At 47.5% G+C, this 17,520-nt stretch overlaps 2 protein-coding genes across 2 annotated transcripts in view; one reads left to right on the top strand and one right to left on the bottom strand.

Annotated features, from left to right (window-relative positions):
* LOC123757550 (leucine-rich PPR motif-containing protein, mitochondrial) overlaps positions 1-12,143 on the bottom strand; it is a 44,846-nt gene extending 32,703 nt beyond the window's left edge. The window contains exon 1 of the mRNA XM_045741289.2: positions 11,753-12,143. The gene's annotated coding sequence lies outside the window, so the exon portion shown is untranslated. The remainder of the gene's footprint in view (positions 1-11,752) is intronic.
* RpS24 (ribosomal protein S24) overlaps positions 1-14,128 on the top strand; it is a 55,672-nt gene extending 41,544 nt beyond the window's left edge. The window contains exon 6 of the mRNA XM_069327137.1: positions 14,117-14,128. Within this exon, the coding sequence (XP_069183238.1) occupies positions 14,117-14,122 (6 nt within the window). The 3' untranslated portion in view covers positions 14,123-14,128. The remainder of the gene's footprint in view (positions 1-14,116) is intronic.
* The last annotated feature ends 3,392 nt before the right edge of the window (positions 14,129-17,520 follow it).

Here is a 17,520-nt window from a genome sequence, read left to right as displayed (position 1 = left end):
CAAAGGCAAATTTGTATGCAGAATGTAAGAAAAACATGTCTGTAAGTGAATGTTACTCATTTTACTGGGCAGAAGCACTCTGAAAGATTGAGTTGGCTGTGGTCTGGCATCTGTCAATACACCCAGCCCAACTTTGCTGACATTGAGGTATGTGAGAGACAATCCCTATATTCTTCTTCTTCTTAATGGTAGGTGCAGTTTGTATGATGAAGGGCTTATCCTTCCGATGATTGTACCAGTACAGATGCTGGGAGAATGCTAATGTCGAGATTGACAAGAATTTCAATTGTTACGTTGTGTTGTAGATAGAGGAGCGGGACTAAAACAGATGAGCGTGTTGGAAGGTGTTAGAAGGAGACTTGCTGTACCATAGGGCAGAATGATGTGTTTGTCAGCGGATCCTTGGTGCTGCGACGAGGCAGCTGTTTTCTGTGTTTGGTTGTTGGTGGCGCCAGGTATAAATGTGGCACGGGTCAAATGTGGCCCAATTTGTTGGTCGACTGGAGATATTTAGCCAGTGCTTTGACTATTTGATATTTTTCCTGTAACAGGTGGTCACCTCCTCCTAATAGTTGCTCGATGGTAAAGGGTATTTTAAGTGTGATAAATACTTGTTTGAAGTTTACTCTGGCACTAGGATGTCGGAAACAGTGAAGGAGGTAGTGTTCGATTGTTTATATTCTTGGGTGTTTCACTGATCGTTTATCTTGCGTTTTCTCTTTATTTACAAGAGTATGTGTGTTGAATAACTCACATAATTCACACGAAAATTTTTCAGTTGATGATTAGTTTACTCGGTACTTCATTACAGCCATATTATTATGGCCTCTCTTAGCCAGTAACTTGGATTTTTTTTGTCTCTCTCTCTCTCTCTCTCTCTCTCTCTCTCTCTCTCTCGTCTTGTTGCCCTTTCTTCCTGATCTAACCCCAAGTCAGAGAGAAGTTATCAACACTTAACAGTAAAAGACAACCAAAAAGGGAGGGGGGATTAAACAACACTAGACAAACCATCACCAAATGTACTTCAATACTATGTATAGGCAATTATATACAAAAATGTATAACAACACATATTATCCTACGTGTCACTTTCACTCAGGACACCACTTAAGCCAATGAGACCACAAGCTTCCAAGAGTGAACACAGAAAAACGCGTCAGGTGTGGTCAACAGTGTCATTAACCTTGTCACACATACAGAGCAGTGAAAAGGAAGACTAAAACAGAAGCAAAAAAGAAACAGAGGAAAAGGAGGAACCTCCACTTCCATTTAAACAATTGACCCAAATTTCACAGTAACAATGTTATCGCGAATAACCGAACTCGATTACGGTCTCACTATAGCCCGTGCTACATGGACATTTCGTTCTGTGTAGCTAAATCTAAAAAAACAACGACGACGACGATATGAGCATAATATTCATTGGTGTTGGACTCGGGGGGGTGACACAGAGTGCTGGGAAGACGGGACACCACGAGCGTAGCTTTCATCCTGTAACTTCACTTAGGTAATTACATGGCCTCATTGGCACAACATGGGCAAGAGTCTAGATTGAAATATAAGGCGTAAGACACTGCTGTGCCACACGGCTCGCTCCTCGTGCACATAACGCCTAATAACGACCATACGTATGTTGTGAAAACCACATGAACATAATTGGTGTACATATGTAATTATGATGGAATTTTATACAATGACATTTCACCAACATCCATGGCGAAAACTGCATTCACATGTAACCATGAAACGATAGCAGGATTGTTTTCATGGGTCAAGGTAAACTCCATTACATCCACAGAGAGCTATTACGTCCTTATTTGTATATGTAAAACCCAGGCAGTAATTGTTTAAATCGTCATATGACGATAATCTCATTACCCACTATGGTGGTGTATCACTCACTGGATGAGTGACGCTGCCCAATACTGTTACTATGGTGGTGTGTTCACTCACTGGTTGAGTGACGCTGCCCAATACTGTCACTATGGCGGTGTGTCCACTCACAGGATGAGTGATGCTGCCCAATACTGTTACTATGGTGGTGTGTTCACTCACTGGTTGAGTGACGCTGCCCAATACTGTCACTATGGCGGTGTGTCCACTCGCAGGATGAGTGACGCTGCCCAATACTGTTACTATGGTGGTGTGTTCACTCACTGGTTGAGTGACGCTGCCCAATACTGTCACTATGGCGGTGTGTCCACTCACAGGATGAGTTACGCTGCCCTATTCTGTCAGTATGGTGGTGTGTCCATTCACAGGATGAGTGACGCTGCCCAATACTGTTACTATGGTGGTGTTCACTCACAGGATGAGTTACGCTGCCCTATTCTGTCAGTATGGTGGTGTGTCCATTCACAGGATGAGTGACGCTGCCCTATACTGTCACTATGGTGGTGTGTCCATTCACAGGATGAGTGACGCTGCCCTATACTGTCACTATGGTGGTGTGTCCACTCGCAGGATGAGTGGCGTTACCCAATGCTGCACTATGGCGGTGTGTTCACTCACAGGATGAGTGACGCTGACCAATAATCTCGCCCTCCTAGGCAAAATTAAATTAATTTATTAAATTGCCAAAAAGAGTAGATAGAATGGATGAGGACCTCGAAGTAGATAGAATGGATGGGGGCCTAGGATTACTGACCCCACCCAGGATGCAACTCCACAACAAACTCATTAACTCCTGAGTACCTACGTACTGCTAGGTGAACAGATGCATTAGGTGATAGGAAATGTGCCCAACCATTTCTGTCCCGCCCGGGATTCGAACTCTGAATTCTCGATTGCGAGTCGAGATCGAATCTGACTGTACTACCGGGAATACATGGGGATCTGGGAGTAGATGGGATGGATGGGGACCTGGGAGTAGATGGGATGGATGGGGACCTGGGAGTAGATGGGATGGATGGGGATCTGGGAGTAGATGGGATGGATGGGGACCTGAGGGTAGATGGGATGGATGGGGAATCAGGAGACGCATGTAAGGGTAGATTGTGTTACTAGAAATATGAATAGATGGATGGATGGATGGAGATTGAGTGGGATAGTGGAGGCGAGGTCCGCCTCACTCCCACTAATGATACCGAGGTATACACCGGATGGCCCCTTATCTGAGGTGTTGACAGTGTGGGCAGCCTCTCTCCCTCACTCCTCCACCACCCTCTCTCCCTCTCTCCCTACCTCCCTCACTCCCTCACCACCTCCTCCCTCACTACGTCCCTTGTAGAGGATTTTATTGCACGTTGACCCGTGAGGTCAACACTCGGTGCCTTATTTTGATAATTATAATCCAGGTCAACATTTAATAACCAAGTCAGATACCAGGAGAGTCTCGTAACTGTGGAGAGTCACAGATGTCAGCAGGCTTTTATATTTCCTTTTTGGTTACACACCTCGGGCGCCTGACAGCTGGGTGGACAGCGCTTCGGATTCGTAGTCCTGAGGTTCCGGGTTCGATCCCCGGTGGAGGCGGAGACAAATGGGCAAAATGTTTCTTTTACCCTGATGTCCCCTGTTACCTAGCAGTAAATAGGTACCTGGGAGTTAGCTGCTACGTTCTGCTTCCTGGGGGGTGTGTAACAAAAAGGAGGCCTGGTCGAGGACTGGGCCGCGGGCACGCTAAGCCCCGAAATCATCTCAAGATAACCTCAAGATAACCACCCCCAGGAAGCAGCCCGTGGCAGCTGTCTAACTTCCACGTACCTATTTATTATTAGGTGAACAGGCTATCAGGGTGAAAGAAACTCTGCCCATTTGTTTCCGCCTCCACTAGGGATCGAACCCGGAACCTCAGTTCTACGAATCCGAAGCGCTGTCCACTCAGCTGTCAGGCCCCTAGGAGAAATGGTCTAGAAAATGGCTACTAAGATTCAACTCTGGAAAGTGTAAAGTAATGAAATTAGGCGAAGGGAGCAGGAGGCTGAACACAAGGTACCATATGGGAGGCAAAATCACGCGAGAGTCAAATGGAGAAAGATCTGGGGGTTAATATCACACCGAACCTGTCCCCAGAAGCCCACATCAGAAGGATATCATCAGCGGCATATGCTTGATTGGCTAACATAAGAACGTGTAAGGAATCGTTCAGTATCTTGTATACCATTTATGTCAGACCAACCTGGAATATGCAGCTCCAGCCTAGAGTTCATACCTAGTTAAACACAAGACAAAGCTAAAGATTCAGAGGTATGCCATCAGACTAGTCCCAGAACTGAGAGGTATGAGCTACGAGGAAAGGCTACGGGAGCTAAACCTCACGTCCCTGGAAGACAAGAGTAAGTGGAGACATGATAAGAACGTACAAAATTTCTCAGGGGAATTGACAGGGTGGCAAAGACAAACCATTAAACTTAGTACCCAAACGAGCCACAGAGATATTAGTAAGAATGTTTTGAGTGTCAAAGTAGTTAACAAATGGAATGCATTAGGCGGTGATGTGGTGGAGGCTGACTCCATACACAGTTTCAAATGTAGATTTGATTAGAGCCCAGTAGGCTCCAGAATTTGTACACCAGTTGATAGGGGACACCAAAGAGCCAAAGCTCAAACCCCGCAAGCACAACTAGGTGAGTAAACACACAAACACACTTTAGGTAATTACACACACACACACACACACACACACACACCTGGGAGTTAGACAGCTGCTACGCGCAGCTTACTGGGGATTTGTGTGCACGTGCGTGAGAGAAAATATATGTAGTAGACATAACAGGGAAAAATAAACTGGTTAGAAAGGCAGAGTCCAAGAGCTAATAACCCGATTCTGCAGATACAAATAGTAAATACACACCCACCCACAACTTCAACGTAGAAATCGTTGAAGATAATTCGACTCAAAGTTTTAAATTCAAATAAGATAAAAGCACAAAAAATGTTTAGATGTGCTTGCAAGGTCGAACTAGGCTTCTATAGAGCCCCGCATTCGGAACATATATTAATGCAATAACTCATTTCTTATGCTTTTATATTATTTGCTTTTAAAACTTTGAGTCGAATTACCTTCAACGACTTCTACGTCTAACCTCTTACATTTATTGACAGCTCTAAAGCCTAACAAGTTTGTTCTGACGTCCGGAGACTTGTGCGTCGGTAGTGTCCATCTATGACCTGCTGATCCTCGTTCTGAACAACGCTGCTTTGTCTGCCTTGTCAACTTGCCTTAGAATCTTTTATGTTGTTATCATGTCCCCACCTATCTCTCCTTTCCTTCAGTGTTGTAAGGTCCAGTTCCCTCAGTCTTTCCTCGTACCTTAATCTCTTCGGCTCAGGAACGAGTCTTGTTGCAGATGTAGAGTGTGTGTGTGTGGAGAGAAAGAGAGAGAGAAGGAATTATCTGGGGGGAAAGAGCCAAGCCATTACGACTATATAGTACTTGGAAGGGGTCAGGATAAGGATTTGGGATGGGACGGGGGGAAGGAATGGTGCCCAACCACTTGGACGGTCGGGGATTGAACGCCAATCTCCATGAAGCAAGACCGTCGCTCTACCGTCCAGCCCAAGTGGTTGGGCAGAGAGAGAGAGAAAGTGAGAGAGAGAGAGAGAGAGAGAGAGAGAGAGAGAGAGAGAGAGAGAGAGAGAGAGAGAGAGAGAGAGAGAGAGAGAGAGAACATGTGCGAGTAGTGATTATGGCAGGTGTTGAGGCATGTGTCAAGAGGCAGGCAGCTGTAGAGTGGCCATTAATATGAAGGATGTGCATCAACACACACCTGACACTGGCTGTCTTCCTGACGAGGCTGCTGTCTACAGCAGCCCGCCCTCTTATCTCCCCCGACGACACATGCCTCCCACCTCCCCTCTCTGTCCTGCCGCGCCCCCTCCCTCCTCCCCGGCCCTGCCTCGCTCCTCCCCGTTGTTCCTCTTCCTGCCCCGCCTCCACACGCGGCCCCGCCTCCACCCAGGCCTCGCCTCCACCCAGGCCTCGCCTCGACCCTCGGCCCTGCCTCCACCTGCCCTCCAACACTCCACTTAACAATGCAAATATTGTGTTTCTCGAGGTTCCAGGCAAAACAAAAACAAAAATTAACCACAGACGTGAATTATTTAGAAGAGGAAGAAAAGTATAAGAGCAGAGGTTCCAAAAGAGCCCCGCTGCTGCACTACAAGCTGCATCACACAGCAGAACAGCTGAGCTCAGTACCGGCGCAGCTGCTGGCCCCCCAAGAATCTGGACCGAAAAGTGGAGTACCACAGGAAAGCTGTCTACCATACACCACTCTTTTTACCATAAACACAGCTGACCTGCCCCCCCCCCTCCCCCAACACGGGAATACATCACTTATGTGGATGACGTAACTCAATCAGCCAACCAGAACAACCAAAGGAAATCATGAATGACTTTAAAAAGCATTGGAAAATAAGTACCAACTAAAGTTCATAATTGTACAATTGCACAACGGAATCCAGAGCCGAATCGGAATCCTGGACAACCCGACCTATCCAATACTCGGATGTAAGGAGAATAACGGGACTCAATATTAATAGAATTGGAATAGAAATTCATTGAAATGACAGAATATACAAACTAAAAAACAGGCCTAGGAAAATTGTGGAGATTCCGTAGGCTGGGCACGAACATACAGATATACAGTACTTGTATAAGTGTGGTTGTATGAGCCTCGCCTCCACCACATACAGCACAGCCCCGCTCCTGTGCCAGGGAAGTCCACTACGGGCTCACCATAGCCCGTGCTACTTGCAACTTATATGATTTATATTGTATTTTCTTAAATAAAGATTAAAAAAAAACTTTGTGTTCCCAGTAGCTGAATCTAAAACAACAACAGCCTTGCCTCTCTGCCCCTCCCCACTCCGCCCTGCCCTGCCTCGCCGCCCCGCCCTGCCTCGCCTTCCCCGCCCTGCCTCGCCTCCCCGCCCAGCCTCGCCTCCCCGCCCAGCCTCGCCTCCCCCGCCCTGCCTCTCCACCCGGTCCCATCAGAAGTAGTCTTGGGGCTCCACGGGTGTTGACCACCGCCGCTCAGACAATAAACAAGGGAGCCTTAACTCCAGTAGGTGAGGACAGGTGTTGGGGCGCCGTAACTCGCCTCAACGCCATCACAACAAGAGAACTTAACCCTCACCTGACTCCATAACACGTAATGAAGAGGCAGGTGTGGCGCCCTCATCACTTGCTTCTCTAAGGACTGGAGTAATAAGGTCCAGAGTCGCTATACTCACTCTATCCTCCAATACTCATAGTACTTATAGCAACTATTTAGCCAAACGTAGAAAAATGGACTGTTTGATAAGAAAAAATCCCCTTTTTGCACTATTGAATCAGCCTAAATAGCATACTAATTAAATGGAACAAATAACTTAAAATCCTAACCTGTCCAAGCAATCCCAGGCCTATAATGGGCTTTTTTAGACCTAATATAGTACACATACGTGCTATACTAGGCCTAGGAATATTTTAGTTTTATCTGTGCCCTGTTCAACAGTAACAGGACAAAACGGGAACACTGTTGGCGGCAACAGACCGTTTTCTCAGGTCCTACTGAAGTGTTTTTTTTACGGCCGACCAAATCCTTGCTGAAGGCGCTATCCGCTTACAAGAACGGCTCGGATATAATGTACACAACTCTCTGCCGTAGTTACAATAGATTTCTTGTACAAATATGATAGACTTATAATTGTTACCATAATTTAAGTATTTAAGAAAATTTGTGCATTTAATATGATGCACGACGGAAAATTGATCGAGTTGATCGAGATCGAGCAGTCTCCGTGGTGTAGTGGTAAGACACTCGCCTGGCGTTCCGCGAGCGCTATGTCATGGGTTCGTATCCTGGCCGGGGAGGATTTACTGGGCGCAATTCCTTAACTGTAGCCTCTGTTTAACGCAACAGTAAAATGTGTACTTGGATGAAAAAACGATTCTTCGCGGCGGGGATCGTATTCCAGGGACCATAGGATTAAGGACCTGCCCGAAACGCTACGCGTACTAGTGGCTGTACAAGAATGTAACAACTCTTGTATATATCTCAAAAAAAAAAAAAAAAAAAAAAAAAAAAAGTTGAGTCATACGACCGGATAAGTAATTTATAATGTTACCAAGACTAATACTTATTCTTAGTTATTTGTACATACCAAAAAACTTTGAATTTCATAGGATAATTAAATAATTATCCCTGGCTAATTTGTATGGTATAGTTTACGGGATGGGGTCCACCACCGCCCACGGGATGGGTATGGGGGTCCCACACCACCCACGGGATGGGTATGGGGGTCCCACACCACCCACATGATGGGTATGGGGTCCCACACCGCCCACATGATGGGTATGGGGTCCCACACCGCCCACATGATGGGTATGGGGTCCTACACCGCCCACATGATGGGTATGGGGTCCCACACCACCCACGGGATGGGTATGGGGTCCCACACCGCCCACATGATGGGTATGGGGTCCCACACCACCCACGGGATGGGTATGGGGTCCCACACCACCCACATGATGGGTATGGGGTCCCACACCACCCACGGGATGGGTATGGGGTCCCACACCGCCTACATGATGGGTATATGCTGCATAATAAATTAGTTAACTAAACAAAAAACTTACACTAAACAGTACATTATTTTACAAGGGAACATTACATTACACATAGTTGATATATCGCCCTAACTCTATAACCCCCCCCCCTTCACAGGATTCGAACCCAGGCCTCCTGGCGCAACCCGTCCTCGACTCAAGTCCATTACATTCAGCGGTCAACCCCACAGACGCATTCATAAATTTTAACATACTGTTCATTCAAAACGGGATTTTTTTCAAGTATAAATTAATATAATATATTAGCATATTGTGTATATATAGGCATAGGATAGGTTAGGTTAGGTGTTTAGGTTCTGTTGGCGATTATTTGTATTTGTAGTACGTGGGTGAAGCATTTATAGCGTTGTGCAACCCATCCTCGACTCAAGTCCATTACATCCAGCGGTCGACCCCACAGACGCATTCATAAATTTTAATATGCTGGTCATTCAAAACGGGAATTTTCTCAAGTATAAAGTAATATTATAATATATTAGCATATTGTGCATATATAGGTATAGGATAGGTTAGGTTAGGTGTTTAGGTTCTGTTAGCGATTATTTGTATTTGTAGTACGTGGGTGAAGCATTTATAGCGTTGTGATTCGAACAAAATTCGTCAGTGAAACACTTGTTCCGGATATGTTCCAACGTCAGCAGTTGTGAGTCGTGTGTAAACCGCTTTTCATTCATAAACAGGGGGTTTGGCGGGTGCATGGAATCACTTTTGGATCTTTGTTTGGAGGACGGGCTGCGTTGTGATTCTAACAAAATTCGTCAGTGAAGCACTTGTTCCGGATATGTTCGAATGTCAGCAGTTGCGAGTCGTGTGTAAACCGCTTTTCATTCATAAACAGGGGGTTTGGCGGGTGCATGGAATCACTTTTGGATCTTTGTTTGGAGGACGGGCTGCCTGGCGACCATTCCAGCTTTGCGCATAATTAATATAATGTTCTGTAAAAGAATTATGTAAATCACACACGTCGAAATCTCCGGAATGACAATTAATTAGCCACACTGTGAACGCTTTCCTTATCCGGTTGTGTGGCCCCAACCGGCCCACGGAAGGCGGCCAGCTGTGTGAGGTAGCCACATGTATCGTGTCTAAACATTAGTAGTCTTCCTGTTTATCAAACACATTTCTGGTGTTTGTTGGACATGCTAACAATATGATTGAAACTGTGCACGCCTGTAGCCCGTGGGCACGTGTGGGGCACGCCTGTAGCCCGGACTTCATGTAATTACAGATCCAAACACCCTGGTGAAGAGTATGGGAAGGGGGGTATATATCTCCCCCCCCCCCCACCCAGGCTAACGATGCAATTTATGCATATTTAACGATGCACCACTGCGCCATCTTGCTGCACTTAGAACAAGTAAGATGTCGCAGTGGTGGGATTTAGCATGGGAGAATGTACTGGCAGAATATTACAACAAAACAGAACAATGGAAATAAATGAATTAGGAAGATCTGGATGACTGATGATTTTTAGTGGAACTATCTACACGCATTTTAGTGTTGGTGAAGTTGGTACTTTTAAGCCAGAACCAGACGGCTCCAGCCATATATTAGGCTTCCAGCCACCCACAATCCCATCACCCACCTAATAACTCACTACCAGCCGGTGGCCGAGCGGACAGCACGCTGGACACGTGATCCTGTGGTCCCGGGTTCGATCCCGGGCGCCGGCGAGAAACGATGGGCAGAGCTTCTTTCACCCTATGCCCCTGTTACCTAGCAGTAAATAGGTACCTGGGAGTTAGTCAGCTGTCACGGGCTGCTTCCTGGGGTGTGTGTAGTGTGGTGTGGAGGAAAAAAAAATATAGTAGTAGTAGTAGAAAGAGTTGATTGACAGTCGAGAGGCGGGCCGAAAGAGTAGAGCTCAACCCTTGCAAACACAACTAGGTGAATACATCAGCATCACCCACGCACCTAAGAACCCCATCTCATCCACCCGCTCAAATCGTCAAAGTCACCCACTTCCCATCCAACCTCTAACACCCGCCACGCCAACTTCTCATCCAGCCTCATCAACCCACCCAGACTGGTCAACCCACCCGGCCCACCCACCCAGACTGGTCAACCCACCCGGCCCACCCACCCAGACTGGTCAACCCACCCGGCCCACCCACCCAGACTGGTCAACCCACCCGGCCCACTCACCCAGACCGGTCAACCCACCCGGCCTCCCCACCCCCACAGAGCGAGCAAACACACGTGCCGAACTGACTTGGGTTGACCCGACTTAATGAAAAGCTGGCGTCAGGGTTGACCCTGTGACCTTTGGTGGTGGGGTGTGGGGGGCCGGTAGCCAGACCCCTGTAGTAAGAACCCCTGGGGGTGTGGGGGGCCGGTAGCCAGAGACCCTAGAGAGAGACACGAAGACTCGCTGTGTTCTGCTCCTAGTGTATAGGTGTATATACAGTCTAATGTAGTTGATTGTAACCATAATATATATATGTGCTTCAGCCTACATTATAGACCTATTGTCTTGTGTATGACCCTCTGTCCTGTGTGACAGTGAATACCAGCATTATCCACACCCTAATAAGACCTAACTTAATTCCTCAGATTAGGCAAAATTGTAATTAATTTTTGTCAATAAAAGATGTTAATAGTAATAATAATGTAGGTCGTGTACATATCTCGGACGAGCGTACAGAGAGTGCCATGTTCTGGAGACTGCTTTCCTAGCGGGGATGAGGGGACTCGACGCCACTATAGGCATACCAAACGATCCCCAAACCACTTGGCCTGCTACCATCGTCGTCCTCGACGATCTGCATGATGAAGTTCTTGGTCGTGTATCTTATTAACCTTCATGTACAGTGGCCTTAAGGTGGCGGGGCGAGGTCCTCAGAGGTCAGGGTAGTTAAGCCCTGACGACGGGAGGGTTTGATCTAGAGTAGGGCGGAGTGGTGTGGCCCTTGTGTACACGACAAGCGACAGGGAGCCATATATATACATATATATATATATATATTATATATATATATATATATATATATATATATATATATATATATATATATATATATATTATATATGCATCTGGTCAGAATTGCATTTCACCCTTAAGAACGCACATTACGCAGGATCATGCAATCAACTCAACTGTAATCCCCAATATTACTCCTTATGCATAAAATACATGGATTGTTAAGCCCATTGAGTACTTCTCCTCACTGCAGCTGGCAAACAACCATCTCTTACCGCTCAATGTTGATGTGTCGACGATTGTTTCCGGGGAACCAAGATGGCGCCTGGAGGTCTACCTTCCTCAAGGTTGCTCACAAATCCTCTCTCGACTGCCTCTTTGTCTAATTTTCACTTCCTGACATGCATGTAAGGGTCAAACACAGGCACCAACCTTGGTTAACCTGTCACACTGTCCTCGCCCGAGACAAACAAGCTCTCTCTTTCAACTCTTTTTGACCATGTCGTAGCTCAGTCGATTAAGGCAGCATCTGGGATGATCTCGGACGTAGGTTCGAATCCTCGCCCTTGTGGATTTGTTCTTTCTCGCCAGTTTACTATGGTAGACACCGGCTGACCCTTTCGCTGTCTTCAGAATGTCGCTCCTGGGTCCTCAAATCGAGGTTGACACTGCAATCGCCCTCTTCTCTCTGACAGAACTTTGCTCCGTCACAGTCCACGACACGTCTTTCACCAATGAGCGTGGAACTATAGTTCAAAACTCGAATAGCGTGTGACCCCCCTCAAGCCCACACTCGCAAGTAACGTCTCCACCAATCGTAAAACCTCTGCTGCTGATACGTCACAGCCTTGTTTCCTCCTCATTGGTCAGTGATGACATCATCCATCTCCTTTCTCCTCGCTACGTTTTTTGTTGTCGCCATCTTTCCTGATCACCTGAACTGTTGCTCTGTGACAAACAGATGTCTCAAACACGCCTCTCCTCCTACATACCACTTCGCTTTACACTGTAGACTGTGCTATACATCCGGCTTCACTAAACAGTATGGTTGAGTGGGGAATAACTCTCCTCCTAGTTACAGGCCATTAGGCTATTTGGGTTCATAAGACTATTATAGTCATAGCACTCCGCTTAGTAGTGCCATATATGTTACTTATATTTTACTTATTATATATTACTTATACTACATCGTGCCTATGTCAAGAGTCTAGTATATATCTTAACAGATTATACTACCTGAGCATCACGATACAAAAAATATATAATGTTCCCTGTGCACGACTTGTGCTCCACTGCCTCCTCGTCCTACAACCATCCTGTCTATACCTGCAGGTGGATCCCCTGCCTCCACCACACATCTTTACCTAGTTGCTCGTGATGCTCCATTGAATGCTTAAATTCAGGATCAAATTTGCACCAATGAAGCCTAAATTCACGCATGTCCCAGACGGTGTTGGGTCGTCACGAAGCCTGTTTAACTAACAAAAACCCCCTGCTGGCTCCTGTGTACGGTAGCCTGACTCCTGTGTACGGTAGCCTGGCTCCTGTGTACGGTAGCCTGGCTCCTGTGTACGGTAGTCTGGCTCCTGTGTACGGTAGCCTGGCTCCTGTGTACGGTAGCCTGGCTCCTGTGTACGGTAGCCTGGCTCCTGTGTACGGTAGCCTGGCTCCTGTGTACGGTAGCCTGGCTCCTGTGTACGGTAGCCTGGCTCCTGTGTACGGTAGCCTGGCTCCTGTGTACGGTAGCCTGGCTCCTGTGTACGGTAGTCTGGCTCCTGTGTACGGTAGCCTGGCTCCTGTGTACGGTAGCCTGGCTCCTGTGTACGGTAGTCTGGCTCCTGTGTACGGTAGCCTGGCTCCTGTGTACGGTAGCCTGGCTCCTGTGTACGGTAGTCTGGCTCCTGTGTACGGTAGCCTGGCTCCTATGTACGGTAGCCTGGCTCCTATGTACGGTAGCCTGGCTCCTATGTACGGTAGCCTGGCTCCTGTGTACGGTAGCCTGGCTCCTGTGTACGGTAGTCTGGCTCCTGTGTACGGTAGCCTGGCTCCTGTGTACGGTAGTCTGGCTCCTGTGTACGGTAGCCTGGCTCCTGTGTACGGTAGCCTGGCTCCTGTGTACGGTAGCCTGGCTCCTGTGTACGGTAGTCTGGCTCCTGTGTACGGTAGCCTGGCTCCTGTGTACGGTAGCCTGGCTCCTGTGTACGGTAGCCTGGCTTCTGTGTACGGTAGCCTGGCTCCTGTGGACGGTAGCTTGACTCCTGTGTACGGTAGTCTGGCTCCTGTGTACGGTAGCCTGGCTCCTGTGTACGGTAGCCTGGCTCCTGTGTACGGTAGTCTGGCTCCTGTGTACGGTAGCCTGGCTCCTGTGTACGGTAGCCTGGCTCCTGTGTACGGTAGTCTGGCTCCTGTGTACGGTAGCCTGGCTCCTGTGTACGGTAGCCTGGCTCCTATGTACGGTAGCCTGGCTCCTGTGTACGGTAGCCTGGCGGCCGCTGACGTAAGTCTGTGTATCTTTGTATTTACGTATGTAGGTTAGCGTAGCATTATAAAAAAAGCACTACAATCACCTGTGGCTGATTGTTCAATAAACCCCTGAACTATATGTTTAACAGATCTCTCACCTTGTCCATGGAGGACAGAAGTAAATGTATATATTCTGGTTAGCGTTGTAAATGTCCGGCCACGTCTGTGGTAGAAAAATAATAAAAAATAAAAAAAAATAATAATAAAAAACAGGGCTGTTCGCTGTCCTCGCAAAGAGCAGCGCCAGCACTTTCATGTGTGTGCTGGGACACGTGTGTGTGTGTGTGTGGCTGGTGTGTGCTGGGACACGTGTGTGTGAGGCTGGTGTGTGCTGGGACACATGTGTCCACAATTCTGGAGGATGGGGGCGGGGGGGGGGGGGAGGTGAGGGGAGGAGGAGGGGATGAGGGGAAGGAGAAGGGGGGTGAGGAGGGGGAGCGGGGGTGCTGGGTGGGGGAGAATGGGGGTGGGGGGGAAAGGTTGCAGGAGCGGCCATACATCACCATAAAACATAGAGGGATTTTACTTAACAATACTGGCATCATTAATGGCTTTGTTCCCACCCCCTGACTCCCTGGCACTCTCTCCTCTACCCTGGCACTGTCTGCTCTACCCTGGCACTGTCTGCTCTACCCTGGCACACTCTGCTCTAGCCTGGCACTATCTGCTCTATCCTGGCACTGTCTGCTCTACCTTGGCACTGTCTGCTCTACCCTGGCACACTCTGCTCTACCCTGGCACTGTCTGCTCTATCCTGGCACTGTCTGCTCTACCCTGGCACTGTCTGCTCTACCCTGGCACTCTCTCCTCTACACTGGCACTGTCTCCTCTACCCTGGCACTCTCTCCTCTACCCTGGCACTCTCTCCTCTATCCTGGCACTCTCTCTCCTTGTTCTCTGGCACTCTCTCCTCTATCCTGGCACTCTCTCTCCTTGTTCCCTGGCACTCTCTCTATCCTGGCACTCTCTCTCCTTGTTCCCTGGCACTCTCTCCCTACAGTGGCACTTTCTCCTCTATGGTGGCTCTTTGATTTATAGTTGCTTTCTTCCCTTCAGTGGCTCTCTCCTCTACAGTTCCAGCATAAGACTGCTGAAGGTTGAGAGCCTAGTGTTACAGGTGGCAACTACTAGTTGTCCATAGAGTTGGCCCAGGTCCGGAACTTCAAGGATATTGGCCTTGGTCATAACAGTAAGTCCACCAACGTCCCGACGGTGTTGCAGGCTCTGATGTTCAGACTGTTCCCACTAGACTTAGTCAAGACTTGGAATTAGCCTTCTTTCCTGTCTCTCCATCTTGTCCATAAGACTGATGACTCTCTTTCTCTCTCCCATCTACATCAGGAGATAATCATGCTGTAATTGACATCCCCCCCCCCCCTCCTCCCTCATAGCAGACACTGAGTAATATGTTTCATCTGCAACTAAATAAGGAGTTGTTTGGGTGAAAAGACAATCAACACACAGACCTTATGATGTAAACAGTTGTAATTGGAAATTCCTTGAGAACGTCGAGTGGGATGTAACCTTAGTGGCAGTAGGTAAAGGGTGAATTGCAGGGTAACAGTCGCCTCAATCAAGGAAAACGAACGGGTACTGGCGTACTTTACACTACTACTGACATGGAAAACGGACGGGTACTGGCGTACTTTACACTACTAACGTGGTATAAATTTTATCACGTTAATTTAGTTTGTTATTAGTTCATGTCAGTGTTGTTCAGTCCCTGACTCCCTGAAGTTCTTCAGTCCCTTAAGTTCTCAACACATAACACTTTAGGCTTCCTTTTAGAGTCAGTAATTTATTTAAGGACTATTATATTTATTGAACTTGCCTAATAAAGTATTGCTTATATCTACACCTAGACAAAATTGTTGTATTTTTCTCTGAGATTAACTCGTGGCACCCAAGATCACCCGCTGGGGGTCAGGTTGAGATTAGATCATGATTAGGTTGACAATAAGTTGAGATAAGGTCAACATTAGGTTGAAACAGGACCCAAAATAATACGACTCCAACTTGTGTTACCAAATTTTATTATCATACACTGTTGTCCAGAGTATTTACCTAGTAGTATAAACATACTTATAAAATACACGATGGCATGTGTCACCAACAATACGTGCCAACATGAACTGCCGACACATGCCATCAGAGATGAACGTTAACCACCCCTCCCCCCTCCCTCCTTCCCCCCCCCCTCCCTCAAGAGCAACGTTTGTCAAACGACGTTGAACGAATAGTGACGTTACATTGACGGAACGTTTCTCCAGCATATCTTGGCAGACACAGCCTGGCCGGGGGAAACGTTTTACTGAACGTTTGTCCAGGAAACATTTTGACGACTGCTGGGCTCCCAGCTGGCCACCCATATACCCTTAGTTACACATTACTACATGTATCCTCAGTTACACATTAATATATGTGTTCTCAGTGACACATTGGAGCATGTATCCTCAGTGATACATGACCATGTATCACAAGACGACAGATAACCAACAAGAGTAAACAAATCAACACAAGGCACGGGGAGGTACTTACATAGATACTCAAGGCTAAATTTACATCAAAGCTTACTTAAACAAGGCAGGTGCGTCCCAGCAGGTGTTGGGGTACACTTAAACAAGGCAGGTGTGCCCCAGCAGGTGTTGGGTACACTTAAACATGGCAGGTGCATCCCAGCAGGTGTTGGGGTACACTTAAACAAGGCAGGTGTGCCCCAGCAGGTGTTGGGTACACTTAAACATGGCAGGTGCATCCCAGCAGGTGTTGGGGTACACTTAAACAAGGCAGGTGTGCCCCAGCAGGTGTTGGGTACACTTAAACATGGCAGGTGCATCCCAGCAGGTGTTGGGGTACACTTAAACAAGACAGGTGTGCCCCTGCAGGTGTTGGGGTACATTTAAACAAGACAGGTGTGCCCCTGCAGGTGTTGGGGTACACTTAAACAAGACAGGTGTGCCCCTGCAGGTGTTGGGGTACACTAACAATTATAATTAACAAAACACGTCAACAGGTGTATGACAAAAATTAAGTTTAGGTGGACGGTGTCCTTCCCTGTATGACACACTGGCTGTATGATATACTGGCTGTATGACACTGGCTGTATGACACACTGGCTGTATGACACACTGGCTGTATGACACACTGGCTGTATGACACACTGGCTGTATGACACACTGGCTGTATGACACACTGGCTGCCTGAGCCGCATAACACGGCGAAGGAACGTTTAAGTTAAGGTTATGCCACATGAAATATTTTAATATCGAAATAACTTTACATGACATTTGAACCTTGAGGTTACCACCTGGAGGTGACCTGAACGGCCTCCCTGCTGACCAAGGCGCTCGGGCGAGCTGCTCCCTGCTGACCAAGGCGCTCGGGCGAGCTACTCCCTGCTCTCAACCACTGCCCCCCGCTTGTACTAGGCTTGTCTCACCAAACCTGCCAGCGGAAAGTGGTAGTCCGCGCAGAAAAGTGACACACACACACACACACACAGACACACGCCAGGTGTGTA

The sequence above is a fragment of the Procambarus clarkii genome, chromosome 19 (assembly GCF_040958095.1).
Source record: "Procambarus clarkii isolate CNS0578487 chromosome 19, FALCON_Pclarkii_2.0, whole genome shotgun sequence".
Lineage (NCBI taxonomy): Eukaryota > Metazoa > Arthropoda > Malacostraca > Decapoda > Cambaridae > Procambarus > Procambarus clarkii.
This window is presented reverse-complemented; position numbering and strand designations above follow the sequence as displayed.